The sequence below is a fragment of the Acipenser ruthenus genome, chromosome 1 (assembly GCF_902713425.1).
Source record: "Acipenser ruthenus chromosome 1, fAciRut3.2 maternal haplotype, whole genome shotgun sequence".
In the NCBI taxonomy this organism is placed as follows: Eukaryota; Metazoa; Chordata; class Actinopteri; order Acipenseriformes; family Acipenseridae; genus Acipenser; species Acipenser ruthenus.
The window spans coordinates 36345348-36370346 of record NC_081189.1 but is presented as its reverse complement, the minus strand read 5'-3'; the positions used below and the strand labels follow the sequence as shown (position 1 = coordinate 36370346).

General features: G+C 36.7%; 1 protein-coding gene and 1 long non-coding RNA gene across 13 annotated transcripts in view; one reads left to right on the top strand and one right to left on the bottom strand.

The window, feature by feature from the left end:
- The window catches only part of LOC117972799 (transcription factor 4-like), a 175617-nt gene that overhangs the window by 37834 nt on the left and 112784 nt on the right, over nt 1–24999 (top strand). For all 12 annotated transcript variants that reach the window (XM_059024479.1, XM_059024459.1, XM_059024482.1 and 9 more), the window contains 2 exons: nt 15463–15524; nt 18205–18301. In XM_059024479.1, the coding sequence (XP_058880462.1) occupies nt 15463–15524; nt 18205–18301 (159 nt within the window). The remainder of the gene's footprint in view (nt 1–15462; nt 15525–18204; nt 18302–24999) is intronic.
- LOC131737170 (uncharacterized) lies at nt 5311–8474 on the bottom strand. The gene is made up of 3 exons (XR_009328738.1): nt 8351–8474; nt 6014–6114; nt 5311–5447 (listed from the first exon to the last, which is right to left on the bottom strand). It is a non-coding gene; the product is annotated as an uncharacterized LOC131737170 (long non-coding RNA).

Here is a 24999-nt window from a genome sequence, read left to right as displayed (position 1 = left end):
GGCCTAACTTGCTATTGACCACAACTATTTTTAACTAACCTGGTCCGACAGATGATACTGTACGTTTTATTTGAAGATCACCCAGATGTGGAAAATTGCTCATCGCGTGTGTTTGTAGATCGAGAAAACCCTTTGGAAGTTTTTACCGAGACTGAACTGAGAAGTCGATACCGTTTTGGGAGACGGTCAATTGAAACGCTAATACGTCTTTTAAATGCAGACCTTTCTCCCTCAACCAACAGAAGCAATGCAATTCCACCTTTTGTTGCAGGTAAAAAATAAATAAACTGTACATTTACTATCTTTACAATCTCTCAAACTTATTTAAATAATTGAAATTGTCAATTTTAGAGCATTTTCTTTGATACAAAACAGTACAAACTGTTAACTATAAAAAACATACAAAAATGTTGGCAGTACAAGACCTGTGCAATTAAAAAAAAAAAGCTACCAAATTGTTTTATTAGTTTGACATTATTGTATATATTTGCAGTACATTTTCTGATACAATTTATATTTATGATTTTGGATGAGACGTAAAACAGACGTCCTATTGTAAATGACTATGCAGCAGCAGTTCACCCCCTGGTCTCTAAAGCCTGCCGCACACAGCCCGACTCACACTGTCCCGACATCTCATCTCAACTGGCCGTACAGAGTCTGGATGAATCGTAGCAGTGTGCGTGCCCTCAAAACCAAGATTATGCAGATTTCAGTCTAGATGTCTTCAGATTTGAAGATTGAACATGTTGAATCTTTTTCGACGCAGTTTCGTTCAGATGTGATCAGTCTGTCTGTGTGTGGTGGTTGCCGACCAAGATTGACTGAGACAGATTAGTCATAAGTGTGTCAACCAATGGTGAAGCAGGCTTAAGTGACGTAGCTTGTCATGTCATACAAGATGGCAGAATATTGACGGCTTTAGTTCCACAGGTAAAAATACATTAGTCTTGAATTGCTATGAGTGTCCCGAATTTAAAAATACCAGATATGTGCACATTTTAGTAGTTTTTTAGGCATTTACTAATCAAAGGTAAATTATCAATTTACCTTTTTATTATCAATCTACTGCGCTAAAACAGAAGTAACCGGTGCGTCGATCTCCAATAGGTCACAAATCACAAGCCCCTAGATCCACACGCTGAGAAAAAAATGCCAAAGTCAAATAAAAATCAACAGTTTGGATTTTATTTACCGCAAGCTAAAGTGTAGTAGACAAACTATACAAAAAGTCAAACACTATCTGAAAAGTTTGCACAGTGTAAATTAATAGGCTAAGCACTTCTTTTGGTTGCCTCGCGGTGCTGTCTCCGCTAGTCAGCATACGATGCCATGCATAATATGAGGATCGCTATGTTGGGCTAAGTTAATACAAAAATGTGTACAGGACAGTATTAATTAAATTTGCATACATAGTAATCACCAGTTTGTTGTGGTCAGTAATTCAGTCTTAGCAGTGTGCGACACCCAGTCGGGAAAAACTCATTTGTGACGTTAAACCAAAACTGAGCACAACTGATCACAGAATCTGTGCATACTCAGATGAGATGCGTCAGGACGACTTGAGTCGGGCTGTGTGCAGCGGGCTTAAGATGCTAAATAATGTAATTTCTTGCCTTCTAATTGCAGTGAAGGAGCCAAACTGACAATTTAACCCTCAGGCTGCGAGCAGCTTTCTCATGAGCGGGAGATATTAAAGAGATGTCGTGTGAGGACAGAAACATGGTCTGTTAAGACCCCCAGAAAATCACTTTGTGAATTGGATTTAAGACTGCAAAACAGACTTAAGCCAGTTGTTTGGTCTTAGACTTAAATCAGCTTTGAAATTCACTTTAAAGTTAAGTGTAAAAAGTTTTCAGGATGTTAACAATGAAAATACAAATTACCGGCATGTTATTTAAACAGTTATAGCAACACTTGGGGATGTATAACGCTATATTTCTTGGAACCCCGCTACATACTCTTTAAGTTTAACTCTTTATAAATAGTACATAAAGTTGACACTGCATTTAATTTATTTTTTACTTTTTTTTTGTTCCTTGCCATTGCCGTTTCTTCACAGTAAACAGTGGCCATAGATACGTCTTCATAAAGTAATAACATGAGGTTTACTTGTGCCTTTTTGTAGCTGAACAAGCAAATGAAAACTGAAATGTAACTTTAAACACTATAAACAAATAAAACAAACATGTAAATGGCATTGTAAAATGAATGGGGAAAAAAACTCACCAATATACACAATATATAAAATCTATATAAAAATCACTACACAACATTTCCAGCAAGTTTAGCACTGTTTAAGCGATGCATTTCAGAATGAAGTGCTTGCCTTTTTTTCTGTCCCATGAGATTCTGACTCACTGTAAAGCAGCACAGCATGTTTTTTACCCAGATGGCTTCCATAGAGATCACTATGCGTGCACGCGCATAATCTGGGTTGTTTACTTTTTGCTGTCTAAAACTGTCAAGAGCTGCTGAGTTGATATTGTGTTTTTTGTTTATTTTATTTTTTTTCACACAGAGCTCTTTTTCATTTGCCATTTTAACAGTCGTGCAACTTCTGGTGAAGCGGTAAATAAGTGCAAGGTATTTTTGTCATTTCTAGCGAATACAAACACCTGATTTTTGGATCCGAATACATGTGAAAAAATGTTCGTTCGGATATTTGTCCCAGCACTAATATTTTGTAATAAGAGTAAGTTGACAGGATCTTTCTCTCTCTGTGTTATACATCTCTGTAATGTATAGGGGATATGACATTGTGGCCTTTGCAGGGTCATTTTTGATTTTGGCACTTTTGCTGGTAACTTGCAGTGGTTAATGTTTGATTTAGCTTGTATTTATTTGCTGATCAGATTTTGAGATGATGTCCACATTTGAGTAGCAAATTGCTATGCTAAACCAATGTGTCCCCATTACTTATAATAGACATGTTTGCATGCCATTTGGTTTGCTGGTGCATACTGTTATAAACTTGTGCAAATCCAATAATGTATACTATACACATGTGCTCACTAGCACATTGTTGCTGAGTGGTATTTTAATTACTGTAAAAACTGTTGTATGAGTTGATTTTCTAGGCATTTTTGCGGGGCCCTTAAAAGGGGGGAGCGACTAATACGCCTGTGAGACGTATGCGTTGGTGTGTCTGATGTTAAACTACTGTACCAGTGCAACAATGGGATTGCTACAGAGCGGTTATTATGGCTCACACAAACTTAACTAACATCAATATGCTAAGTCACTTTGAATGTTAAACCTAAGTGTTCAGACTCTTTTAGAAACGTACTGCTTCTCTGTTAACTCTAGCTGTCATTATGAATTTCCTTATTCCCACCCTCCTGAGCCATTGATTTGTCAACATTCAGACTAAACCCTACCCTGGGATCCGTAGCGAACAGCTATTGGTTAGAAAGTCGAGTAAATGTTATTGTTTGAGTTTGTTGTAACTGCAATGCTTTTTGAGACTGGTGTGGCAGAATAGGGGGAGGAGTCAGGCAAAGCACCTGGCGCCAATTTGTTTTAATGGGGCCCTGCATAAAGTCAGGGTAAACCCCCGTGGTGAGGGGTGCTGTTGTGAAGGCTGCGTACAGCCGTGAGAAGACCTGTCTGGTTGGAATCAGCAAAGGTACCTGAGACCTGGAGACCTGTATTGGATTGAAGTAGTGTTAGTTAGGTTTAATCAGAAAGAAAACAAAACAAACAAAAAAACTCCAGGTTGTTTTGCTTTGTTTGTTTGTTTGTTTGTTTTTATCGTATTGTGTGAATAAAAGTATGCACTGAAAGAGAGATTCCTGTGTTGGGTCAAATAACTCATGCACAATGAACCTGAGAGCCAAAGGCTCGGTTACACTGGATAAAGTAGGACTGTCAGACAAAAAACGAAAATGCTACACAACAGGTTTGAAATTGCGCGTTGTTGAATTTGCCCAAATGCAAGCACCGAAAAATACAATTAATAAAAAACGAAAAACAGAAGCCCTAAGTATAGCCTAGGTTAAGATGTGCACTGTAATTAAAAAAACGATATATATTTAAACTTGAAGTCTCAAAAAGGGAGCGACTTGTACCCCGGTGCAACACTATAAAAACGTTTTTTACGGTAGTTTCTTAAATTAAAAATTATTTTCGTGTGTAGTAATTATTGCAGTCCATTTCTGAACCAACCTTATACAAACACAAAAAAAGATCAAGAGCAGTCTATCCTACACAGATTTGTACTTGATTAGCCGTTGGGCCAGCATTCAGTTAGGAAGTGTTCAGTGATCACCACTGCTTAGGAGACAATTTGTGTAGCAGTTCTGATATCCATGTTGCTCTGCACTCGGTAGTCTCATTACAGATTTATTTTATATAAAGTGGGCTGCTACTGTACATTTTCTTTTCATCCACAACACTGTAAGCCTCCCAACATTGATCCAGCTGTCCAGGCCCTGCAAGCACACAATTACTGAAGCCTCTACAAAGCAGTCTGCAGAGACAGCTTCTGAAGGATGTATGCTGTTAGGCAGCTGCAAACATCTGGCATTACCGGGAGGGGGGAGGGGGGAGGGGGCTTTATTTTCTTTTATAAGCACCTGTTAATAATGGACTCTTTGAAAGTGAAGTATTTTCAGCAGAATCAATCAAGTTTGGTCAGATCAATAACATTAAAATGATGCCTGTAGTCTTAATTGGATATCGATAGAACTGCTGTTCATTTATCTTAGTGTAATACCAGTTCTTAAAGCCAGACTTAGTGTCCCAGAAGGTGCAGTCAGCAACCAATTTCCTAATCGAATAACGTGCAGATATTAATCTACAGTAATCTATACAGTAATATGTGCCAGAAAATAAGAACAATAATTAAATACAACTGAAAACCTGCATGTACATATTACTATACATAGCAATGTAATGAGCCCTATTCACAAAAACATTCCTTAAGTAAGTTGAATTAAATAAAGATGGAATTCATAAACAAGTAACACCTGATGTGTCATTTGAGATATAGCATGTATTTATTTTCCCCTCATTCATTAGTTTGAGCATTAGATTGATTTGCATGTGATGGGCACTCTGGTGCCCATTTAAACCTGCTGCTTTCTCTCAAATAAATACACTTTGAAAAAACGTGTGCTTACTTATCCTACCTGAGCCCAGCAGGATTTGTATAGGTTCTACTGACACAGAGGCTGTATACAACATACTGTAAAGGTTCCATACATTCTTGCAGTCTGTTTCGTGAAAATGTTACTCTGATAAAAAAAAAAATTTATACACATACACATAGCATTCTTCATAAGTACATAAACCTTTAAAATGCCATTCGTGTATGCACATATGTGCATTGTGTGTAAGGGGAAAAAAAAGATTTCTACCAAAAGAACTGCAGTAACCACCATGGTGGTCGAGGTCAGCTAATCCAGTTGATGGATCTCCACTGTCTGGCATTCTACAGTGACAACCTGCAAGAAAATGGGACATTTAATGAGTACCATGTGTTGGGGAGTACTTATTATTTCATAATTTTAATTAAAGGTTGTATACCCCTAACTCCACAAACCAGGAAGGAGTTGAAAAGGTTTTTTTTTTTTTTTTTTCAAACTACAGTACTTCTTTAAGAACGAGAACAACATGAATCAAGATGTCCTTTAAACATTAACTGGTTATTTTGATTTCAGTGCCGTTTCCAATTATTTGTGGTTTGAACAGAATTTAACAAAGTGTAACTGTATCTAACAGCTGGTTCTATTACTTTGCAGAAACTCTAGGCGTTGTACCTAACCCCAGAGCCCACCAATAGTAAATTGTTTATGGAACGAGCAGTAAAATTTTACATTTTGAGTCGTTCTTGATTTATAAAACATTAATTGAAATAGAAAAGTCAGATGATTTTGTGAATACAACTGTATTTCTAAAATTGGAGAAGCATTTCAAAAATAATTATACCCAATGTGTGTTTCTACCCTTGTATCAATTTGGAACAGCACTGTGTTTGGAAGTCTGATGTTTTGAACGGTCCATCACTTACCCTGGTAGATTTCAACCTTCTGGTTGTGCACTCTTTCACATGTAGTGTTAAACAGTATTGCTCTTCATATTCAGAGTAGCCTCATACCTCAACCTTAGGAACTAGAGAGAAATTGTGTTTATCAATTACAAATTAAACATTTTCAACTGTTTTTTTTTTCATCATTTAAAATAGCCAGTTTAGTTAAAAAAAAAAAAAAAAAAAAAAAAAAACTCCAGATGAAAGCTGTTTCTTACATAAGTTTTACAGTGCTCAATACATACATAAATGAATGAAGTAGTGGTACTAACATGCTTATGAAAAAAATCCTTTCCCTGTTCAAAACAGACCCCCCCCCCTCCTCTGAGACAGATTGCTGTTTCACAAGCATAACATAAAATACAAAGTTTAACCTACAGTAATATTGTTAACTATTCAGAATTATTTTCTTCAAGAAAATTCTTATGTATCTTTATTTTAGAGATTTTTATGAAATCAAACTTGGTTTCTGAATTATTATTATTTTTTTTTTTCGGTGTAATTGCCTAACTGATCCAAACAAGGAAATTCAAATTTTGCAAAGGCGTGTGGTATATATTAGAGGCACACATTTAGCTTTAGTTTTAATATTGCCAACAAAGGTCCAGTGTAAAATTGATGTTATACTCAATCCTATACAAGTTACAAATGTGGCCCATGAGAGGCAGGTGGTTTTAATAGCCAGTTTAATTTTAATTACAGTGGCGATGTTCAGGTTAAAATATGCAGTCACGTAAAGACAGGTGCTCGACCTATAACAAACGTTGTACTGTATAAAAATTGGCAATTGCAAGGGGGTAGTCTGAGACTCAAGAAGGCTATGAAAACATGAAATATGTTATAAAACCAGTGATTTGGGTTATAATGCTAGTATTAAAAAAAGATTAATTGGGTAAGCTACAACATGGTGCTACGTCAGTACACAGAGCTGCCACATTCTAATAAATATAGAATTAAAAAAAAAAAAAACTATGGAGTACTTGTGTTAAAATGCAAAAGTAGACCAGCTACTGCAATCATTTTTCCCCCAACCCCCCTCCAAGAAAAAAACCTTGGTTTAATAGGTATGGGACTGTTTTCCAATAACAAGCAAGATAACTGTATTAATACGTTTCTGTTTTATGTCAAACTAGTTTAATTTCATCACTGTGAAAGAAATGGTCTTGTCTGTCAGTGTAACTTTATTAGCTCCTGATTGATGCAGTGCAGAGTTTCATGCTGTTTCTGATAGGCGAGCTGCACCACACTGTGGGACCTAAGGGCTTAATGCGGTCTCTATGGGCTACAGTTAACACTCGGTGCACATAAGTGCAGCCTAACGTTGCACGTACAATTGAAGATTTGTAATATGCTGAATATATACATGTAATTATTAGTGTTGTGTCTTTGAATATGAATGTGAATCATAAGATTATTTTGAAATGGATATACATATTTAGTCGTGTAGGCTGTTCAATATGAACAGTGATTTCTTCTTCAGAACTGTATGTACCCTTATAAAAGTTTACCATAGTAAAAGCATAGCAAAGTGTAATAAAGTGCAGTCACAGCATGGTGAAGCACAGGAGGCTGTATGGTCCAGTGGTTAAAGAAAAGGGCTTGTAACCAGGAGGTCCCCGGTTCAAATCCCACCTCAGCCACTGACTCATTGTGTGACCCTGAGCAAGTCACTTAACCTCCTTGTGCTCCGTCTTTCGGGTGAGACGTAGTTGTAAGTGACTCTGCAGCTGATGCATAGTTCACACACCCTAGTCTCTGTAAGTCGCCTTGAATAAAGGTGTCTGCTAAATAAACAAATAATAATAATAAAGGTAAGCATTGTAAAACAGAGAGGTATGGTAAAGCATATTAAGATGTTAGATGTTTGATGTTTTATTTTGGCAAACCTGTTGTGTGTTTTCTGTCTGTTTACTGGAAGTTCCTTAACTGCTTTAACAGTTGGGAAGTATTTAAATAGTGACATTTTCAAGCAGGTGGTTAACAGGATAAAATATAATGATTTACAGTTTAAAAAATAAATGTAAGCATGTTAAACAGAGGTTGGGAATGCTTACAAAATTCCTAAATTAGCATAATAAAATAGAAACTAGGCCTATACTATACTAGGTACAAACCATCAAGCTTCCTTCCACCTGTTTCAATTTATAAAAAGGAAGCTCTTGCTTGCAGACCCATCACTGAATTAGGTAGCTGTGGGGTGGATGTTAAACATAACCCTGAATGTGTTGACATGTATAAGACATTGAACAGAAATATGCAGAATCCACTTGTAAACATGCATAGCTGTATTCTATACTCTTCTGAGTTCAAAATACTTACTCTTGTATACTTAATCATCAGTACTTCAGTGTTCTTTTTCCATTTTTTTAATATACAGTAATCCATCGTCTGTCCACCCGTCACATATCCGCACTAACTGTTTATCCGCCATGATCAAGCTCTTCAGCAACGTTAGTTTATTATTAGTTGCCGTACAGTGTGTTGTATGTACTCCGTGCGCTACCATTACTGGTAGTGTCACGTGAGCTGTTCAGTGTGCTGATAAGTAAATAAATCCTGTTTGCCTTTGGGGCGGATCAATGTCAACATCCATCTCAATCTCCTGTCTGCCTGTCACTCAGCAGCGAATGCATGCACCCACATGGCTACTCTGTCACAAGCATTACTGCCCTATATATTTCTAAACAAGGGATTTAGGGGAGCTCCCTAATAAAAGCTGAATCTCAAAACAATAATTGTGGGACTAGTAATTGTTACAGCTGTATATAATGGTATTTAAAACGGGATTCATTTATCTGACTTTTTACATATCCACCCTTACTGTGGTCACACTGCAGTCAGATACACAATGTATTACTGTAATAAAATTATATTTTTTTGAATTTGTCAAGTAGACACACAAACACAAAAAAATCATCTCATTCTAAATGGTAATCTGCCAAATATATTTAAGATAACGGTAGAGTGAATTTTAATGCACCGGTATTTATTATGTTTATTAATATTTTCTTTTATGGGGCTATTGTTGGATTACTGTAAACAATTATAGTTCTTAATCCATGCACATGGATTACTGAAACTAACATAATAGAGGAAGTGTCTGAGCGCTGCAGAATTTGTTTAAAATCCCTGTTAAAATAAATAAATAAATCAATAAATCCAAGGGATTGAGTAAATCTGAATTAACACGGAAAACATGTTACACTGTTGAAAGCCATTCATTCTAAAGATTATTTTCTTTCCTTATTTCACCTAAGAACACTTCTCCATGAAACTTGAGTCCGTGACCCTCACTGGTTATTGTATAGCCTCCTCCTGACACATACAGACACAAACTGCCAGCATTGCAGACATATCATACAACAGGGGTCAAATAACTGGTATCATTGTGTTGCACCAACTGGTTAGTACATGTGAAACTAATACCTGGCTGACAGATCTGAGTAAATTGCAAGAGCAGGGACGCAGGAAGTGGGGGTGCTGGGGGTGTTGGGAGTGCGGCTGCACCCCCACAAGCCGATGGGCATTTGCACTGCCTGCAAGAAAGTAATGAATCAACTGTTTCAACCAATTAGTATTGCCTTGTGGATGCTGGCATTTAGTGTTTCAACCAGTTAGCACTAAGCATTGATATGCAAGGGCGGACGTTTATTGTTCCAACCTATCACTGGCAGTATATCAGCACCAAGCACTGTCATGAGTGACTGTGTTTACTTTACAAATGTGTCCTGACCTAGCAACTGGTTTTGCGATGACGGATGACAAAACGGTAAAAAGAAACCTCTGTAACTTCCAGAACCACATTTAAAACAGTCAAGGATAAAGGATATTTCACTATTAACTAGAACTCACACTCGTATTAGTGCTGCTGTCTTCTCTGTCGTGTTCTTTTTTTTATTCATATGCCCTTTTGTAACTGTTACTGCAACAGCCCAGGCAAGTGATGCACGGGGAGGTGAAACCACTGTACTACTGAGAGATTAAACAATTATAATGGCTCCAAGAGCACACAGTCAGGACTGCCCAGTCCCTGACCACATTCCGGCGTCTCCTAAAGACTCACCTCTTCAGAAAGCACCTGTAGAACTCCCTTCCTTAAATGTGCTTTACTTGCTCTTATCTGCCCCCTATTTTACTGCATTTAATCCTGTACTTCAGAGTACTGTAATCTGCCAAGTGTTTAATCTGTAGTATTTTGTATTTAATTATATCCTGATGTAACTATCACTGACACTGTTATCTGCTCCATTATTGAATCGTATTTTGTCACACTTGTACTTGCTTGAACTAAAGTCATTGTATTTATCTTGCTACATGCACTGTGATTCTTGAAATGTTTTTGTTTACGACTGTAAGTCACCCTGGATAAGGGCGTCTGCTAAGAAATAAATAATAATAATAATAATAATAATAATAATAATAACAAAGTGCTTCTTTTTATTCATTGAATTTAATATTTTTTTTACATTTAAGCTTAATAATGTTAAACGCAGATAATTCTTTCTGGCCATAATAAGCTTCTGTAGAAGGGAACTACTAAGAGTGTAATCACGCCTATTTCAAAAATAACTGAACAACATGACAGACTTGGAGTGTGGTAAGAAATAAATTCAATAGCCTGCTGTGTAGTAGATAATAGTAGATAATGGCTCTGATTTTTTTGGATGTATGGCAGCACCACCTTTTAAAATTCGTAGACTTACTGTACAGCTCCCTGAAAATGCATTGCCAAATATAATAATCAAGGTTGCAGTTCCACCTGTACCGGTACCTACTGTAACTGCCGCAACAACGCCCCCAGCTGTGTCCACTGAACCTTTGTATGAGGCATTTCAACCAAAGGACTACAGATTTCCTACTCGCTGCTTTGGAAATGAAAAATTCTCTCTGCTGTAGCTCAGCTTGGTTTGAAAAGTGGTCTTGATTGCATTATGTTAAGGAATACGATCATCTGCTATGCTTTGTGTGCATGCAAGCAACCCAAAAAAAGCTGATCGGTGAAGGGGTGCAATGTGAACTAACCTTTGTGAAGGATGGATTTATAAACTGGATTTATAAACTGGCGGAAAGCAACTGATAAGTTCAGCGAACGTGACAGAAGCAGTAAAAAAGATCTCTGGACTGCGTCTTACACCGATTAGTGCACTTCTATCTGAAGGTGTTGTACTACAGCAGACGATGGCAAAAGCAGCTCTGCATATGCTGTTTGGTTCATTCAGATTCCTTGGCAGACAAGGAATACCCTTTCGTGGCAACGAGCACCGAGATGAATTGAGATGATCAGAAACTGGAGATACTGCGGTGGCTGAACCGACGAGACAACTGGATGTCAGACACAATCCAAAGTGAAATAATTGAGATATTTGCACACTCAATTCAAAGGGAGATCATTGCACAGGCCCTAGAAAGCCCCTTCTTTGGTTTGACTGCAGATGGTACAACAGACATGTACTACTGAACAATTCTCATGCAGTTTACAATTTGTCAATGAAAAACTTAGTGCAGAACCACTTTCTGGGATTTTACAGCACACCGAAAAAGGCGAGAGAGAGAGAGACATGAATAAATCATATCCGGGTAAACAGGTTGTGGGGGCGGAGGGAGCGATAGTGTCTAATGCTTCAGTATGATACTCCTTGAAGCATAGAGCAACGCACAGAGCTTGGCGCTGCCTCTTCTCTGTCACTTGATGTTGATGGTAAATATGCTTTGCTTATGTCTTCACTGACACACCCACTGACATCCGATTCAGTGGAAGAATTTTATGTATTTGAATTTAAATCAGAATCTGAATTCAGTATTATTACTAATACTTCTTTCTCACGGAGTGATTTTCGCCGGTTTACAAACACTGTTGACATTTTTGTGACTGGGATAATTATATGGCGCAAGAGACCAATAAAAGGTGTTACAGAAACCTAGTGTTACAATATTATGTGATCAGGGGTTTTGTAGGCTCAGTAATTCAAGTTGCATAACGTACCGGTATGTTCGTACTCCCTGGGGAACAGAGGTTAAAGAACTAAACCCGGATTCACTGTGTGTACACTGTGCTAATCACTGCCTCGATCTTGTACTGCAAGAAGTAAGTCGAGAGGTGCATCTTGTGGCAGATGCACTAAACTTCGCCCGTGATGTCTCAAATGCGGTTCGCGAGTCTGCAAATTTTGGTTGTAAGGAAGCCGTGTGCAATCTCTTGAGCCTTTGCCCAACCAGGTAGTGTGTGCATGCAGCAGCAATCTCCCGTGTCTGTTATGCCTATGAAGAACTCTTGGCGACCTTGTTGGCTCTGAAAGACGACAAGAGTGTGAGAAGTGAAACAAAGGTTGTGCAAAGATTGCAGGGCTCCTCAAACAGGCTAAAATGCCAGAACATACTTTGGCCTCTTATGCTGTGAAGCGATATTTGGTCCTTGTGAAGGGGTCGCCAAAAGTCTGAGTTGCTCAACAAGACACAGCGTGCTGCAGCCAAAAATAATTAAAATTATAATAAAGTACCTCAGCCAAAAAGAGTTAGCGGAACACCAGATCGCTACAGACAGACCACAGAAATAGAAGACGTTCGTATGGAAACCAGTGAAGAATCGTGGAATTTTATGAAGCTCTGGATCTGCTGTCAGTCGAGCTTCAATGACGCTTTGACCAAGAGGTCATAGAGATTGCAGCCCAAAGGGAGAAAATCCACCTGGTTTCTGTGTCAGTCAACTTCACCGTCGGGAATCCTGAGGATAAAACACTACCTCCGCTGCCGCAACAGATTAATAGCTAGAGGCTACACCTTCAATTAATGATGCTGGGTGATTTAACGAGGGAGAAGGATCTTAAGAATGTGACCGATTTGGCCGATTTTTTTTTAGTACCCTACAGCCACAAACTCGACAGCTGTTCAAGGAGGTTGACCGGCTCATCAAACTGTGTACGTTGCTGGTATCTGTTGCAAGGTCAGAACGGTCCTTATCTGCTCTCGGACGCCTTAAAAGTTGGCTATGCAGCACAATGAGCCAAAAAAGACTCGCACATCCTGCTTTCATGCATGTGCACCGTGACGTCCTTGACAGTCTAGATGTTGTCTCTCTTATGCAACATTTTGTAAGCATGACTCCTGAGCGTAAATCAGTTTTTGGAATAGCCTAATCTAAACAGATTTAAACAGATCAATAAGTAAGCAAAATGTGGGGGAAATTATGGTGTAATGCTGTAAAGTTGCCGTGCTGTTTGGGTAGTTCATAAGTAGGGTTGGTAGATTTTTACATGTATTATTACCAATAGCCTTCTACTTGCCTTTCTGTGTGCTGACTGCTTCAAATAAAAACAAAATCAAAACAAATCAATTTACAGCAAATTGACTTCAATCTTTCTTTAACTAAAGAATTACTCACAGAAAAAAGCAACTCCCTGACTAACTAGCTCATTGCGGTTTATTGCTCTGTATCCCTGGGTTGCAATTTAAACAGCGCCCCTATTAATGCAAACACATAAGCTAATCAATACTTCATGGAGTTTTTAAATTCTTAATTCTACAATTTTGCTATTTAAGTTTAACAAGCCGTGTGTATCCACACAGAATATCTGTATTTTACGAAATCACCAGTTTGTAATGTAATATAGTGTAGTGTAGTGACTACATCCTCCTTTCAGTGAGAGGAAAGCCACCAGTTTTCATTAAGGAATGTAGAGCTACAAAATATTTTGAGCTCGATTTAATCCAGCCCATGGTTTAACAGTTCTAATTACAGCTTTAAAGACAGGTAGAGAGAACATAAATAAATGTCAAACTCTACCAACCCTATATTAATAAGTAACAATTGTTACCAAATGCCTCTAATCTGCTTTCGTACTAGCCTTCAAAATTGTAACTCTGTTTCCCAGCGCGTCTACAGAACGAAATGAAGTGATCGTTGTGGCGGAACTTTCCCGAATAGCAGGCATCTGTAGCATGTTTTCAAGTCTTGTCTGTGTTACAGTAGAGACCAGGACAATGTATAATGTTTGTGCTTGATGATTTGAATAGTTCACTTCTATAGTTAACTATTTTATGTAGGTTAAAGATGGGTTGATGTTTTATTTCTGACATAACACAGCTGTCTCGTTCCTGTTTTTAAAAGTATGTTTGAAATCAAAATGTAAGCTTTTGGGATGTTGTTTTTATATATAGTTGTTGCAAATATTTAAATGCTTGTCGTTTTTGAATAGGCTACATAATAAGTGCAATGGCATTTATACAACTGTTAAGTTTGCGAATAGACATATTAAACATGTTGAATAGAATGAACGCATTTTAGTGCCAAAGATTGAATGTATTTTATTTGTATTTTACTGTTTTAAAAAGACATCTAAGGATGACACAAAGTAGGCTATGTGTGTTTAGTATGTCATTGCATTTTATTTATGAAACATCTGATCTGCATTGTAGTTAATATGTTGTCTTGTTGTTTTCAGTCTTACATAAAACTTACATTTTCAGACTTGTGTTTGAGATTTTTTCACTTTGTGCTGCTGTCTTATTCCTTATGAAACTCACTTGGTCTGTGCATATTTTGACCATGAAATGTACAAAAATGAAGATTTTTTTTATATATTTAAATATTGCCCGAAAGTGCCTCCCCTCTCCCTTTAATTTTCAGCAGTCCCAGTTTGAAATTCGTTCCGTCGTCTCTGTGCGGGGGGGGGGGGGGGGTCTTACTATTTTAAGAATTGCTGTGTATAGTGGAGGAGAGGCTTACACTGATTAGCAGTGTACTGCTCAGAGCTCTATTGTGTTAAGCTGATTGTAATACTGTGCCACTACACTTACAATGTAATATATTAGCTATACATTTGTACATTCTCTTTCTGTAAACCAGTTTGAGTGTGTGTTTAGTAGGGATTCTTATTGGTTATAGTGAATCTTGATGATCTGAATTCTAATTACATCAGGGAAATCTGATGGGCAGCCAAATGCTTGATACTTAAAGGGATGATTTATATTATGGGGATTAAAGCCTGATGTGTTTTAAAGAAAAAAAAAAAAAAAAAAACATGCCAGTATATTTAATTAGGTTTGCTGTGTTTACTTTATGTTGAGTAGTTGTGTGCAGCTACAATATTGTCAGGGGTGTGGGCTGTCAGACTAAACAGTGAGTTTTTGGTGGTGGAGCTTTTACTTGACAGCAACCCTGCTTATATCAGAGATGCATCATATAATAAATAACAGGTGAAATCATTCTGCAGACTGCCTGCCCCTCTCATTAGCCTTTGCTTGCTCATTGACTTACTTAACAGTTTTTGAAGGTAAACTTTGAGCTTTAAAAAAAAAAAGATATGGTCTCCCTGCTTTGTGTTTTGATAATTAATTCTGGTTAACCAGATACGATGGCCATTAAGAATGCACAAGGGTAAGGGATGATTGGTGATTTAAAATAAATCTAATGGCAATGTGTGTTACTTTCCTAGGTCTGGAAGACAGAACAAGCTCTGGTTCCTGGGGAAATGGAACCCGCCCCAGCCCATCTAAGGTAAGCGCAACCACCACTACCATCACTAGTGTGGTATTAACAGTTTAGTTTAACTCTTTCCTTTCCTGTTATCTGCCTAAACCACTGCCCTATTGCAGGTGGAAAGTCGTTTTTCATCTAAAATTGTGAATGTTTGTGCCTTATTCTGAAAACATTGAAAAAGGATGCTGTTGTGTAACATTAAACCTACAGATGTTTTACAATGCTTGGCAACTAGTCACACTGTGGAATGGATTTATTTGTCTTTTGCTGAAAAAATTAAATAAACAGTTGTATTCTCTTAATCTGGGCTGTCATTTTCTGTGTAGACTTTATTATTTTTAGAATTTTCCTAAAAGATCTCTACAAGCACTCAGGAGTTTACATCTGGAAAACCAAACAAAGTACAGTCGTGTGTAATTTGGGGGAGAGAAACCGAACAACTTTTATAATTTGCAACAAATTGTTCATTTACAGAAAAATGTTGGAAAACATTACAGGGCATCCTCCAACTAACACAAATGTATAATTGGGATTAAATAGTAGTTTTAATAATAATAATAATAATAATAATAATAATAATAATAATAATAATAATAATAATAATAATAATAATAATAATAAACAACAAATGATAGAACAAAATAAAATTGGTTAAGGAAAATGTATTTGCACATATGCCGCTGGTCTAGTAAAGAGCATGCAACAAAGCACATGGCTAATTTCAATACAATGTTAAGCACTGATCAACTGCCGCTTTATCTTCCATTAATACTATGACAATATAGAATGATCAGCTGACTTTCTGGGAATGACACAAAAACAAAACCTGAGAGAAATGATTTGTTGTTAGTTTTATAATTTATGGATTTTCTAAAAGATCATTTGTAAAGTAAACTGAGACATTTACATGTTTTAAAGATGGCAGCCATTTTCACGATACACCACTTTTAAAACATCCCAACAAAAAAGCAGTGTCTGTGAAATTAAGAATTCAGTAGGGGTGTGGCTGTTTGATGGTACACACTCAGCTCTCTAGTATCACAGAGTAAAAGTTAAATGCTCAGTTCAGTAGGCCGTGTGGTGAGGGGAGGATCCCTCTGCCCACACCCCGACCCCTCTTCATGAATGCAGAATATTTAAAATGGCCAACCCCTTGGAGCAGCTTCAGATAAAGTTGCTTTTCTTCCAGGACCACAAACCGAGGCAAGGTTAATTGTTTAACCAAATACACACAAAAAGTCTCCTTGGTAAATGGATTCAAAACATCCCCTTTCCAGCTCTAAGCGCTGCTCCTGTAACCCTTTGTGTCTGACACTATTCATGATTCTTTAGGTATGAACAATGCATTGGCATAAAAATAAGGGTACTTATGAGTCTGCTGTCAATGCGTTTCCCCTTCCTTAGCCACTCAGGAAACGGATTACTCTGATGTGGACAAAAACTAAACACAGTAATGTACAGTATTTTTATACATTGCTACAAGCGTTAAAATATGTATATATGATGATGTTTTCATTTTTGCATTGAATAGCAGTCAGGTCAATTTAGTTCATTGTACCTTGTCATAGTAAAATCCTGTATATCCCTCATGAAAGAATAAATGAAGTACATAGTTTTGTATTTGTTTTGTACCTTTTTATACTGTTTGCATCTTTATTAATTTATGCGTATGTTACTTTAGAAATGTTTCATATTGGCTCAAGGGTGCTTCATTTGCACCTGATAGAATCAAGTTTCTTCAGTAAACTTGTTGAAATGTATTAGTTCCATTCTAACCCAACAGAAGGAGAATGGAAAGGGTTGACAATAAGTCAAGAAAGAGTACATCATAATAGATGGATTTGCATGGCTTTATTTTTAGAGGTTAATATTAACCCAAATATGTAATAGTCGATTGAAACCTGCTGAATAAGGTTACATTACCAGATTGAATTACGTACCACTTTGTATTTTTCCACATACTGAACGAAAATTTGACAAATTGAAAAATGACATTTCTAAATCTAACATGAAATAAATACTGTACTACAATTATGGCTAAAAATATAAAATCTGACACATTGAGTAATTCAGTATGTGTGTGTGTGTGTGTGTATATATATATATATATATATATATATATATATATATATATATAACAGGCTATAATATCAGATATAAAACACACAGCTTGGACACAGCTTGGACGAGGCTGTGTGGTCCAGTGGTTAAAGAAATGGGCTTGTAACCAGGAGGTCCCCGGTTCAAATCCCACCTCAGCCACTGACTCATTGTGTGACCCTGAGCAAGTCACTTAACCTCCTTGTGCTCCGTCTTTCGGGTGAGACGTAGTTGTAAGTGACTCTGCAGCTGATGCATAGTTCACACACCCTAGTCTCTGTAAGTCGCCTTGGATAAAGGCATCTGCTAAATAAACAAATAATAAATGTAACATATGCCTTTTTTAATGATACACATGCTGAAGAGAAATAAAAAAAATGTAATGTGCTGTATTATAGAATGTATTATGCAATAACTACAAACATATTGTACATATTTAAGTCTTGCATAAGAATTGTATACAGTAGCATTCAATGTACAGTGTCACACCTTTCAACCATAGATTTATATTTTTATGTTTTTAAAGTGAAATTCCACAGTTGTATGCTAATTTATTAGCCAGTTTTTGATCTTTTTTTTTTTGTTTCTCACTTTCCAGAATTATGTGGATGGTTCTCAATATAACCACATGGCCAACCGGGACCTTGGGTCACATAACAACATGTCCCCTCCTTACGTTAATTCCAGACTAGCAGGTAAGAGTTCTGTGAGTAACAAATCCATGATGTTGACATGCAAATCCTGTTATGTGAAGTACCCTCTGTTCCCTTTAAACCTTCAAGCTAGCTCATTGTAAGAGCTTCAGCTGTCACCTTTGTGCCGTATCCTCTGCTGTGCTTGTGATACAGCTTTCTGGGCATTCATGCAACTAAAGGGTATTCTTAGATGGAGAAGCTCCTGGAGTTTGTTTACAGTGCTTTAGATGGCCATGACATGACAGATATATTGAGAGGAAGAAACAGCTAACAAACATACTATTGTACCAAAATCTTTCTATCTTAGCACACTCAGCAGTAAATGTGCAATAATATGAAAAGATGTGGGTAAAATTGTGAAATAGCCCTATACTGTATCCCGCTGTCCTTTTGAATGACTATTGTGAATATGTTATTGCTTTGTCATCACTCAGCCAGGGTGCATTTACATTTATTTTTTTGGTCCTGATTTTTAAATAATGTTTATCTTTCATTATTTAACAGACAATTGCTTAAACCTCAGTTTAAATGTCTTCTGCATCTGATATACTCCTGCAGCAATACTTCAATTTTAGCAGCTAATATAATGGTCTTAATTTCAGTTCTACGTTAAAAAAAAAAAAAAAAAAACTACAGCAACAGCTTCTTTTGCTTGTTTTGTAACCCTAAGGTTATTTTTCTTGTCGAAAACGGAGGAGGCTGTCCCTATAATAATGTCCTCAATGATTAGTAACATTGTGAACAGTACATATAATCAACAGTATGTTTTGATTGTTTTAATTGGCCTTGTATGTGTGTCCATCATGTTTTCTTTTCAGCTTTTCTTCTGGGTGAAGACAGTAAGTTTGTATTGGCTTGCTAAGGTATTATAAGTCAGGTCTTTCTATTATTTATGGGCACAGAAAACACTTGTATGGATCTCTTATTGGTGTTGCCGTGAGCAAAGACTTAGCATGCAGTTCCTTTATTGGTAACTTGAATCCCAGCACACAAATGTTTTTATAAAAAAAAAAAAAAAAAGGAAGTTGAAATAACTTTAAAAAGCAAGGCATTACAAATTGTTTTATAAAATGCAATAGCAATTCTACAAATTAAACAAAAAAGAAATAGCAACTTAACTTATAATATCTTAAGAGGTGATACTTGTAAAGACATAATAGGTTTGAAGAGCACAGCTTTCTATTCAAATTAATTCAAGCATGGTTCTCTTTATAACACCGTGGTTCTCAAACTTCTAACAACTAAACTAGTTCACGGCCCCTATTGTAACGATACAGTAGTAAGAAACAAAATATACGTTGTGTGGGAAAAGAAACAAATATTAATATTACCTGGCAGTGCTACAAGTGAACTGGGCAGTTTGGAAACCTTTTCAAATTACTTTTGTCTTCCTGTGTCTTTGGCACTGGCTTAGCTCATAAACAATTAATAGGCAGCCGCTGCATTGATGGCTTTGTATTCATTCAGACTAGCTCATCCCTCCATCTGACAAAGAAATATGAATATTCTTTTTTCTCTATTGCTTCTGGGTGTAATAATATGTTATATGATATGCAATTGAATTATTTGTTCACAACAAACATGGATAAATATTAGTTTGGTTGCTGTTCCCTTGTAACACATATTTATGTCTTACTGATGTAGTATTGGATGATTTTAGTTGTCATGTTTTAGAACCAACGTGCTATATCAAGCACTGAGCTTGATGAAACTAAATGGAAATCGGAGCTCTTTGTGGTGCTCTTCACCCCTTGTGAGCCAGTACTGCAGCAAACTGGAAAAATGAAACGTGGAGGGCATGTATTCCAACATTAAAATCAAACTCCTAAAATAGGTACGATACTGTGAATTGATTTAGTGGTTTTGCTACAGTAATTCATGGGAGGACATTAACATAGGGTCGTGCTTGTCAAGCTTCCCCTTTATCTAGATGGCCAAAGTGAAATAGGCTTGGCGTGTTACGTTTGAAATGTAGTATGTGGGCTTCAAGCAGTATTTTCTGCTTTTATTTAAAATTGCAGAGCCCTTTTTAATGATGAATCACTTATGCAGATACTGCAGAAAAAGCAAAAACAAAGCTATTTGCAGAGGTTAAACTAACAAATTAAATGTGTGTATTTTATGGGGAGGGAAGGATAAAGAAGACTTGAGTGTAATATATTGTTGAAACTGTGCTAGGAGTTGCCTGTGTGTATCCTTCACCAAGACATAAACGTGGCATATATTTTGTTATTAACTGATGCCTTCTAATACTGCAGTTCTAACTGTAAACTAAAAAGACCTACTGACATTCTGATTAAGGCTCTCTTGAGATTGTTTTGTGTATTGTAGAAGAGTTACTGGAAACCTCTTAATGGCTTTGCCAAAAAGATTACTCCCTCCACCACCAAAATGGAGTTACTGTAACAGCACAGCACTAGAGACAGCAGGAGCTGCCTTGATGGCCTATGTATGATTCTGTATTCAGTACAATTATGATACACTGGTTACTCCAGGACTAATACGTTTTGTTTATTTTTTGCCATTTTGTTTTTGCTCTCCAATAAACAACATATGTTCATAATTAACTTTTACTATTTCATTTCTACAGTACCTTTTGTTTTTAAAAAACAAGCATGGAAGACAATGTAGCAGCAGCTAGGGTAAATGCAAACCAGATATGGAGCAGTGGTGGAGAATGATTTCAGAACAGTGTAAGACATCTTTAAAAACCTGCAACATATTTTCTGCCATTTTAGTGCAAATGTGTACATTTTTTTAATGGAAACTGTTTTCTATAAAATTAAACTACAATAATAAAACATACCGTTAAAACATACCCTTTAAAGATTGTGAACTGCTCTTGGCATGCTTGATCATTCACATCATTTGCTTGCCTGAAAAGCTGGTTCATCAGGTGTTTACACAATGCTTCTGAAAAGTATGCATAGGGAACCTTCAGTGGCTTAGTGGTTTATTTGCAGTACTGTTTTGAACTTTGCAATGCTGTCTAAAGCCATTGAATCTCTTTTATACATAAAAATTTGTAGATGGGGTGGATTGTATATTTACAATGTACTAGGCTTGTAACGGTAACGATTGGGACCCCATGATAACAAATCAATAATATTTTAATAAAATTAAATATTCCATGAAATTAAAAATGTGTCTTGTATATATATTAACTTATTGTCAAGAACATAATCTGTGTTGTTGCTTCTAAAAGTTACTGAGAATATGCATCTGAACAAATACAGGATGATGATGCAGAGATCAAGAGTAACCTGCTTTGTTAATGTATTTTATACATATTATTTTGTTTTAAATCACACAACTGTAGCCGCCTGTCTTGAGCAAAACTAACCTTTTCGTTTTGAAGCAGTGCACTATATGCAACCTTTTTCATTTTTGATTGCTGTCTTAGTCTAAAGGCCGCTGGATTGTAGCTCGACATATGTGATCCAATGAAACATTGCAGGTTCTACAATGTAGACGATAGGCTGCAGTAATTATTGTAGGCTTTTTTTTTTCATTTTGGACACTCGCAAAATGTTCACTCGCTTAACAATATCAGTTGAAATCTCCTAGGATACTAAACCCGCTCCGGATGCCCATATCTACCAATCAGTGAGGAGAGCCCAGAGTGGTTATTGGCTGCTGTTAAGTGTCAATCAATAAATTCTAGCCAGTTTTCTTTTTGAAATTGAAACAAGCTTATAATCACATCAGGAACCTGGTCCGATACACATAACTTAATTGGGTTTAAGTGCAGGGTAAAAGTACACAAAATAGACAGTTTTCACGGTGAAGAATGAATTTCACGGTCCATGTCACGTTTTTCACTGCCGTGAAATAGATAGGGCCTTAGTAATGTACTGTATGAGTGTAAGGGAATCCACGTGGGTGAAACGCTTCTCTGAGCACTCCAGTATGTGACGCATTTTTGGTTGCGACGTGGTATGTTGATATCTTGGTTGCGATGTGAGCAGCAAGTCAATTAATAATAAATCCACATACATGTATGAAAGAGATATTATACATATTCATGTATGGAGATGCAACATACAACTATCACAGATTAATTCTCCAACAGTGTGGCCACCAGTGTGAGTTATGATTACATTAAAAAAAAAAAAAAAGAAAATCTGAATGACTTCTGATGCTCCCAAAGGATGAATGGAGTACGGTTTCTTGCGTCTTGTAAAACTGCTACTGTGTTACTCTAGTCTTTCTCCAGGTCTGCAGGTTCCCAGGTCAGACACAGCAGGAGATACCTGTTTCTGTTGCCTCTGTAGACAAGAGGGTGACATGGCCTGCGTCATGGATGACCACCTCAGACTTCCATACTGGGTATACAGCTGAGGCAGTTAGTAGAAGACAGACCTGTAAGTTTGAGCATGCAAAGATCTTGCCATGTTTAATTGGCATTAGTTTAGCCAGTAGATTATTTGAAAAGCTGCTTCAAAATATGCAATTCAGACTTTTAATATGTGTGCAGTATTATACTCTTGGAAGGCAGAAAACTGAAATGAACAATACAGTGTCTCAAAAGAAAGGATAGATTGGATTGGTTTAGTAACTTGTCAGCATGCCAAAGAGAATGCTAGTTATCAAATGTACATCTGATGGAGCTGAAGGCCTTGTCCCTAACAACAGTTGAAAGGTTGCTAGCTGCTGAAATCTGTTGAAACGAGAACTGGTGTAAAAATGTAATTGCTGTAACAAGTCATCCAAGTTGCTCCTATCGAATGCATTGACGGTTAGTGTATTAAGCCCTTATTGCTTATATGTAATTGGATGCCGCCAGTTTTAAAATGTCTGTTGGATGTTATACCAAAGGCCTAGTTCATTGTCAACTTGTAATTTATCTTATGTTAGAATTTTTTTTAGTCACAAGCTTAGCATATTTTTAAAGTCCTCTGTTTTATTAGCAGGATTGCAATCTGGAAATGATTAGACCTGTTCAGTTATCTTATGGTTCAGATCACAGTTCTTCCCAGTCAAAGTCCAGAATACTCTTATTCATATGTTTATACTTTGTTATTCCAATTCTGTGGAAATAAATACTTTTTTTACACAGCAATTTCCTTCTCCACGCATGTGGTACGAATATATACAATGGGGAAGTTTGAGTGACATCATATCCCCCATCAGCAAGCTCTAGCAGGACTATAATAAAGTAATCTGAGCCAAGGGCTAATTTACAGCCTTACAAGACAGGGAACAATTCACAAGTTATTATTAATAATGTATTTATTTTAAATTAGGGTACAAGAAGATTTTTTTTTTTTCTATGAACTTTAAGACCCATTTTAAATTGAATGGAACTGAGTGAAGGATGCATTATTTAATACCAGGTAGGTCTACTTTAGTTCTACCCTGACAGAATAATTGAGTGTAATTGTATATGCAATTGTTTGGTTACACTTCGTCTTCTTGCTCAGTCAGAAGATTTTCACTAGAATTATTATTAAATCGCTCTTGCGATTTTATGAGGTCACAGAAAACTCACAATAAACCTCACAAAGTCGTATCGTGTTCAGTGGGAGAAACGAGAGAATTTCACCAGAAACCTGAAGACCTGGACAAGCACGTTTTTAAATTTCATCTCGTCACTAAAACATTTAAAAAAATTAGGGCATATTTTAATCAAGTTCTCTCCCAAGCATTCTTAGCAGCATTGTGCAGACATAACTATGAATGCAGCATTTTCTACAGCAGCTCGTCGCAGTTTACAAAAACTAAAGAAACAGCCTAACAAAAACAGCTTAAGAAAGAAGGTAAGACGCATAGAATATATAAAATAATAATATGGGTAAAATATAATATTGCCACACAAAAATGTCTCTAGTTGGTTTAGAGCTAGCAATGCACTCGTGGCTGCGCCACTCATACATTGCGGCTCAAAACCAACTGTGTGGTAATGTATTCTGATATATATATTAGTGCTGGGACGAACACAGGATTTTCATGCTTGGATATTAGTTTGTTTTCAGAAAGTAATAAAAGCCATTATATTGCACAGAATGCAGGCAGAGACAGCATAGCATAACATAGCAGCAGGGGCAGGGAGTCATGGCCCTTGTGTGTACCTTTAATTTATAGCAAGATGTTACACTATGTAACATGTCAAAGTTAAAAAAAAAAATATATCACAGGATTAAAGAATATGTTGTGTAGGCCTTACATTACCCCAGTGAATTAACTACAAAACAAAGGATGCCAAATAGCATTGCCAAATAGCATTAGACATTGTTTTGTTTATTCCCGAAATAAATAGCACATAAAGTTGACACCGCATTTTACTTATTTTTTTTATTCCTTGCCATTGCCGTTTCTATGACTCTCTCTTGTGTTATCTACAGAGAGTTGCATGTTGTTCTTCATTTAACTGATGATGGATGTCTGTGGTTGCTTGTGTTTCCTTGCCCCTTTTCTACTTGTCATTTTAATAACAAGACTAACTGATGCATTATATATATATTACACTATATATATATTATTATTATTATTATTATTATTTATTTCTTAGCAGACGCCCTTATCCAGGGTGACTTACAGTTGTTACAAGTTATCACATTATACATTATTTCACATTATACAGATATCACATTTTTTTTACATACAATTATCCATTTATACAGCTGGGTTTTTACTGAAGCAATCTAGGTAAAGTACCTTGCTCAAGGGTACAACAGCAGTGTCCCCCACTGGGGATT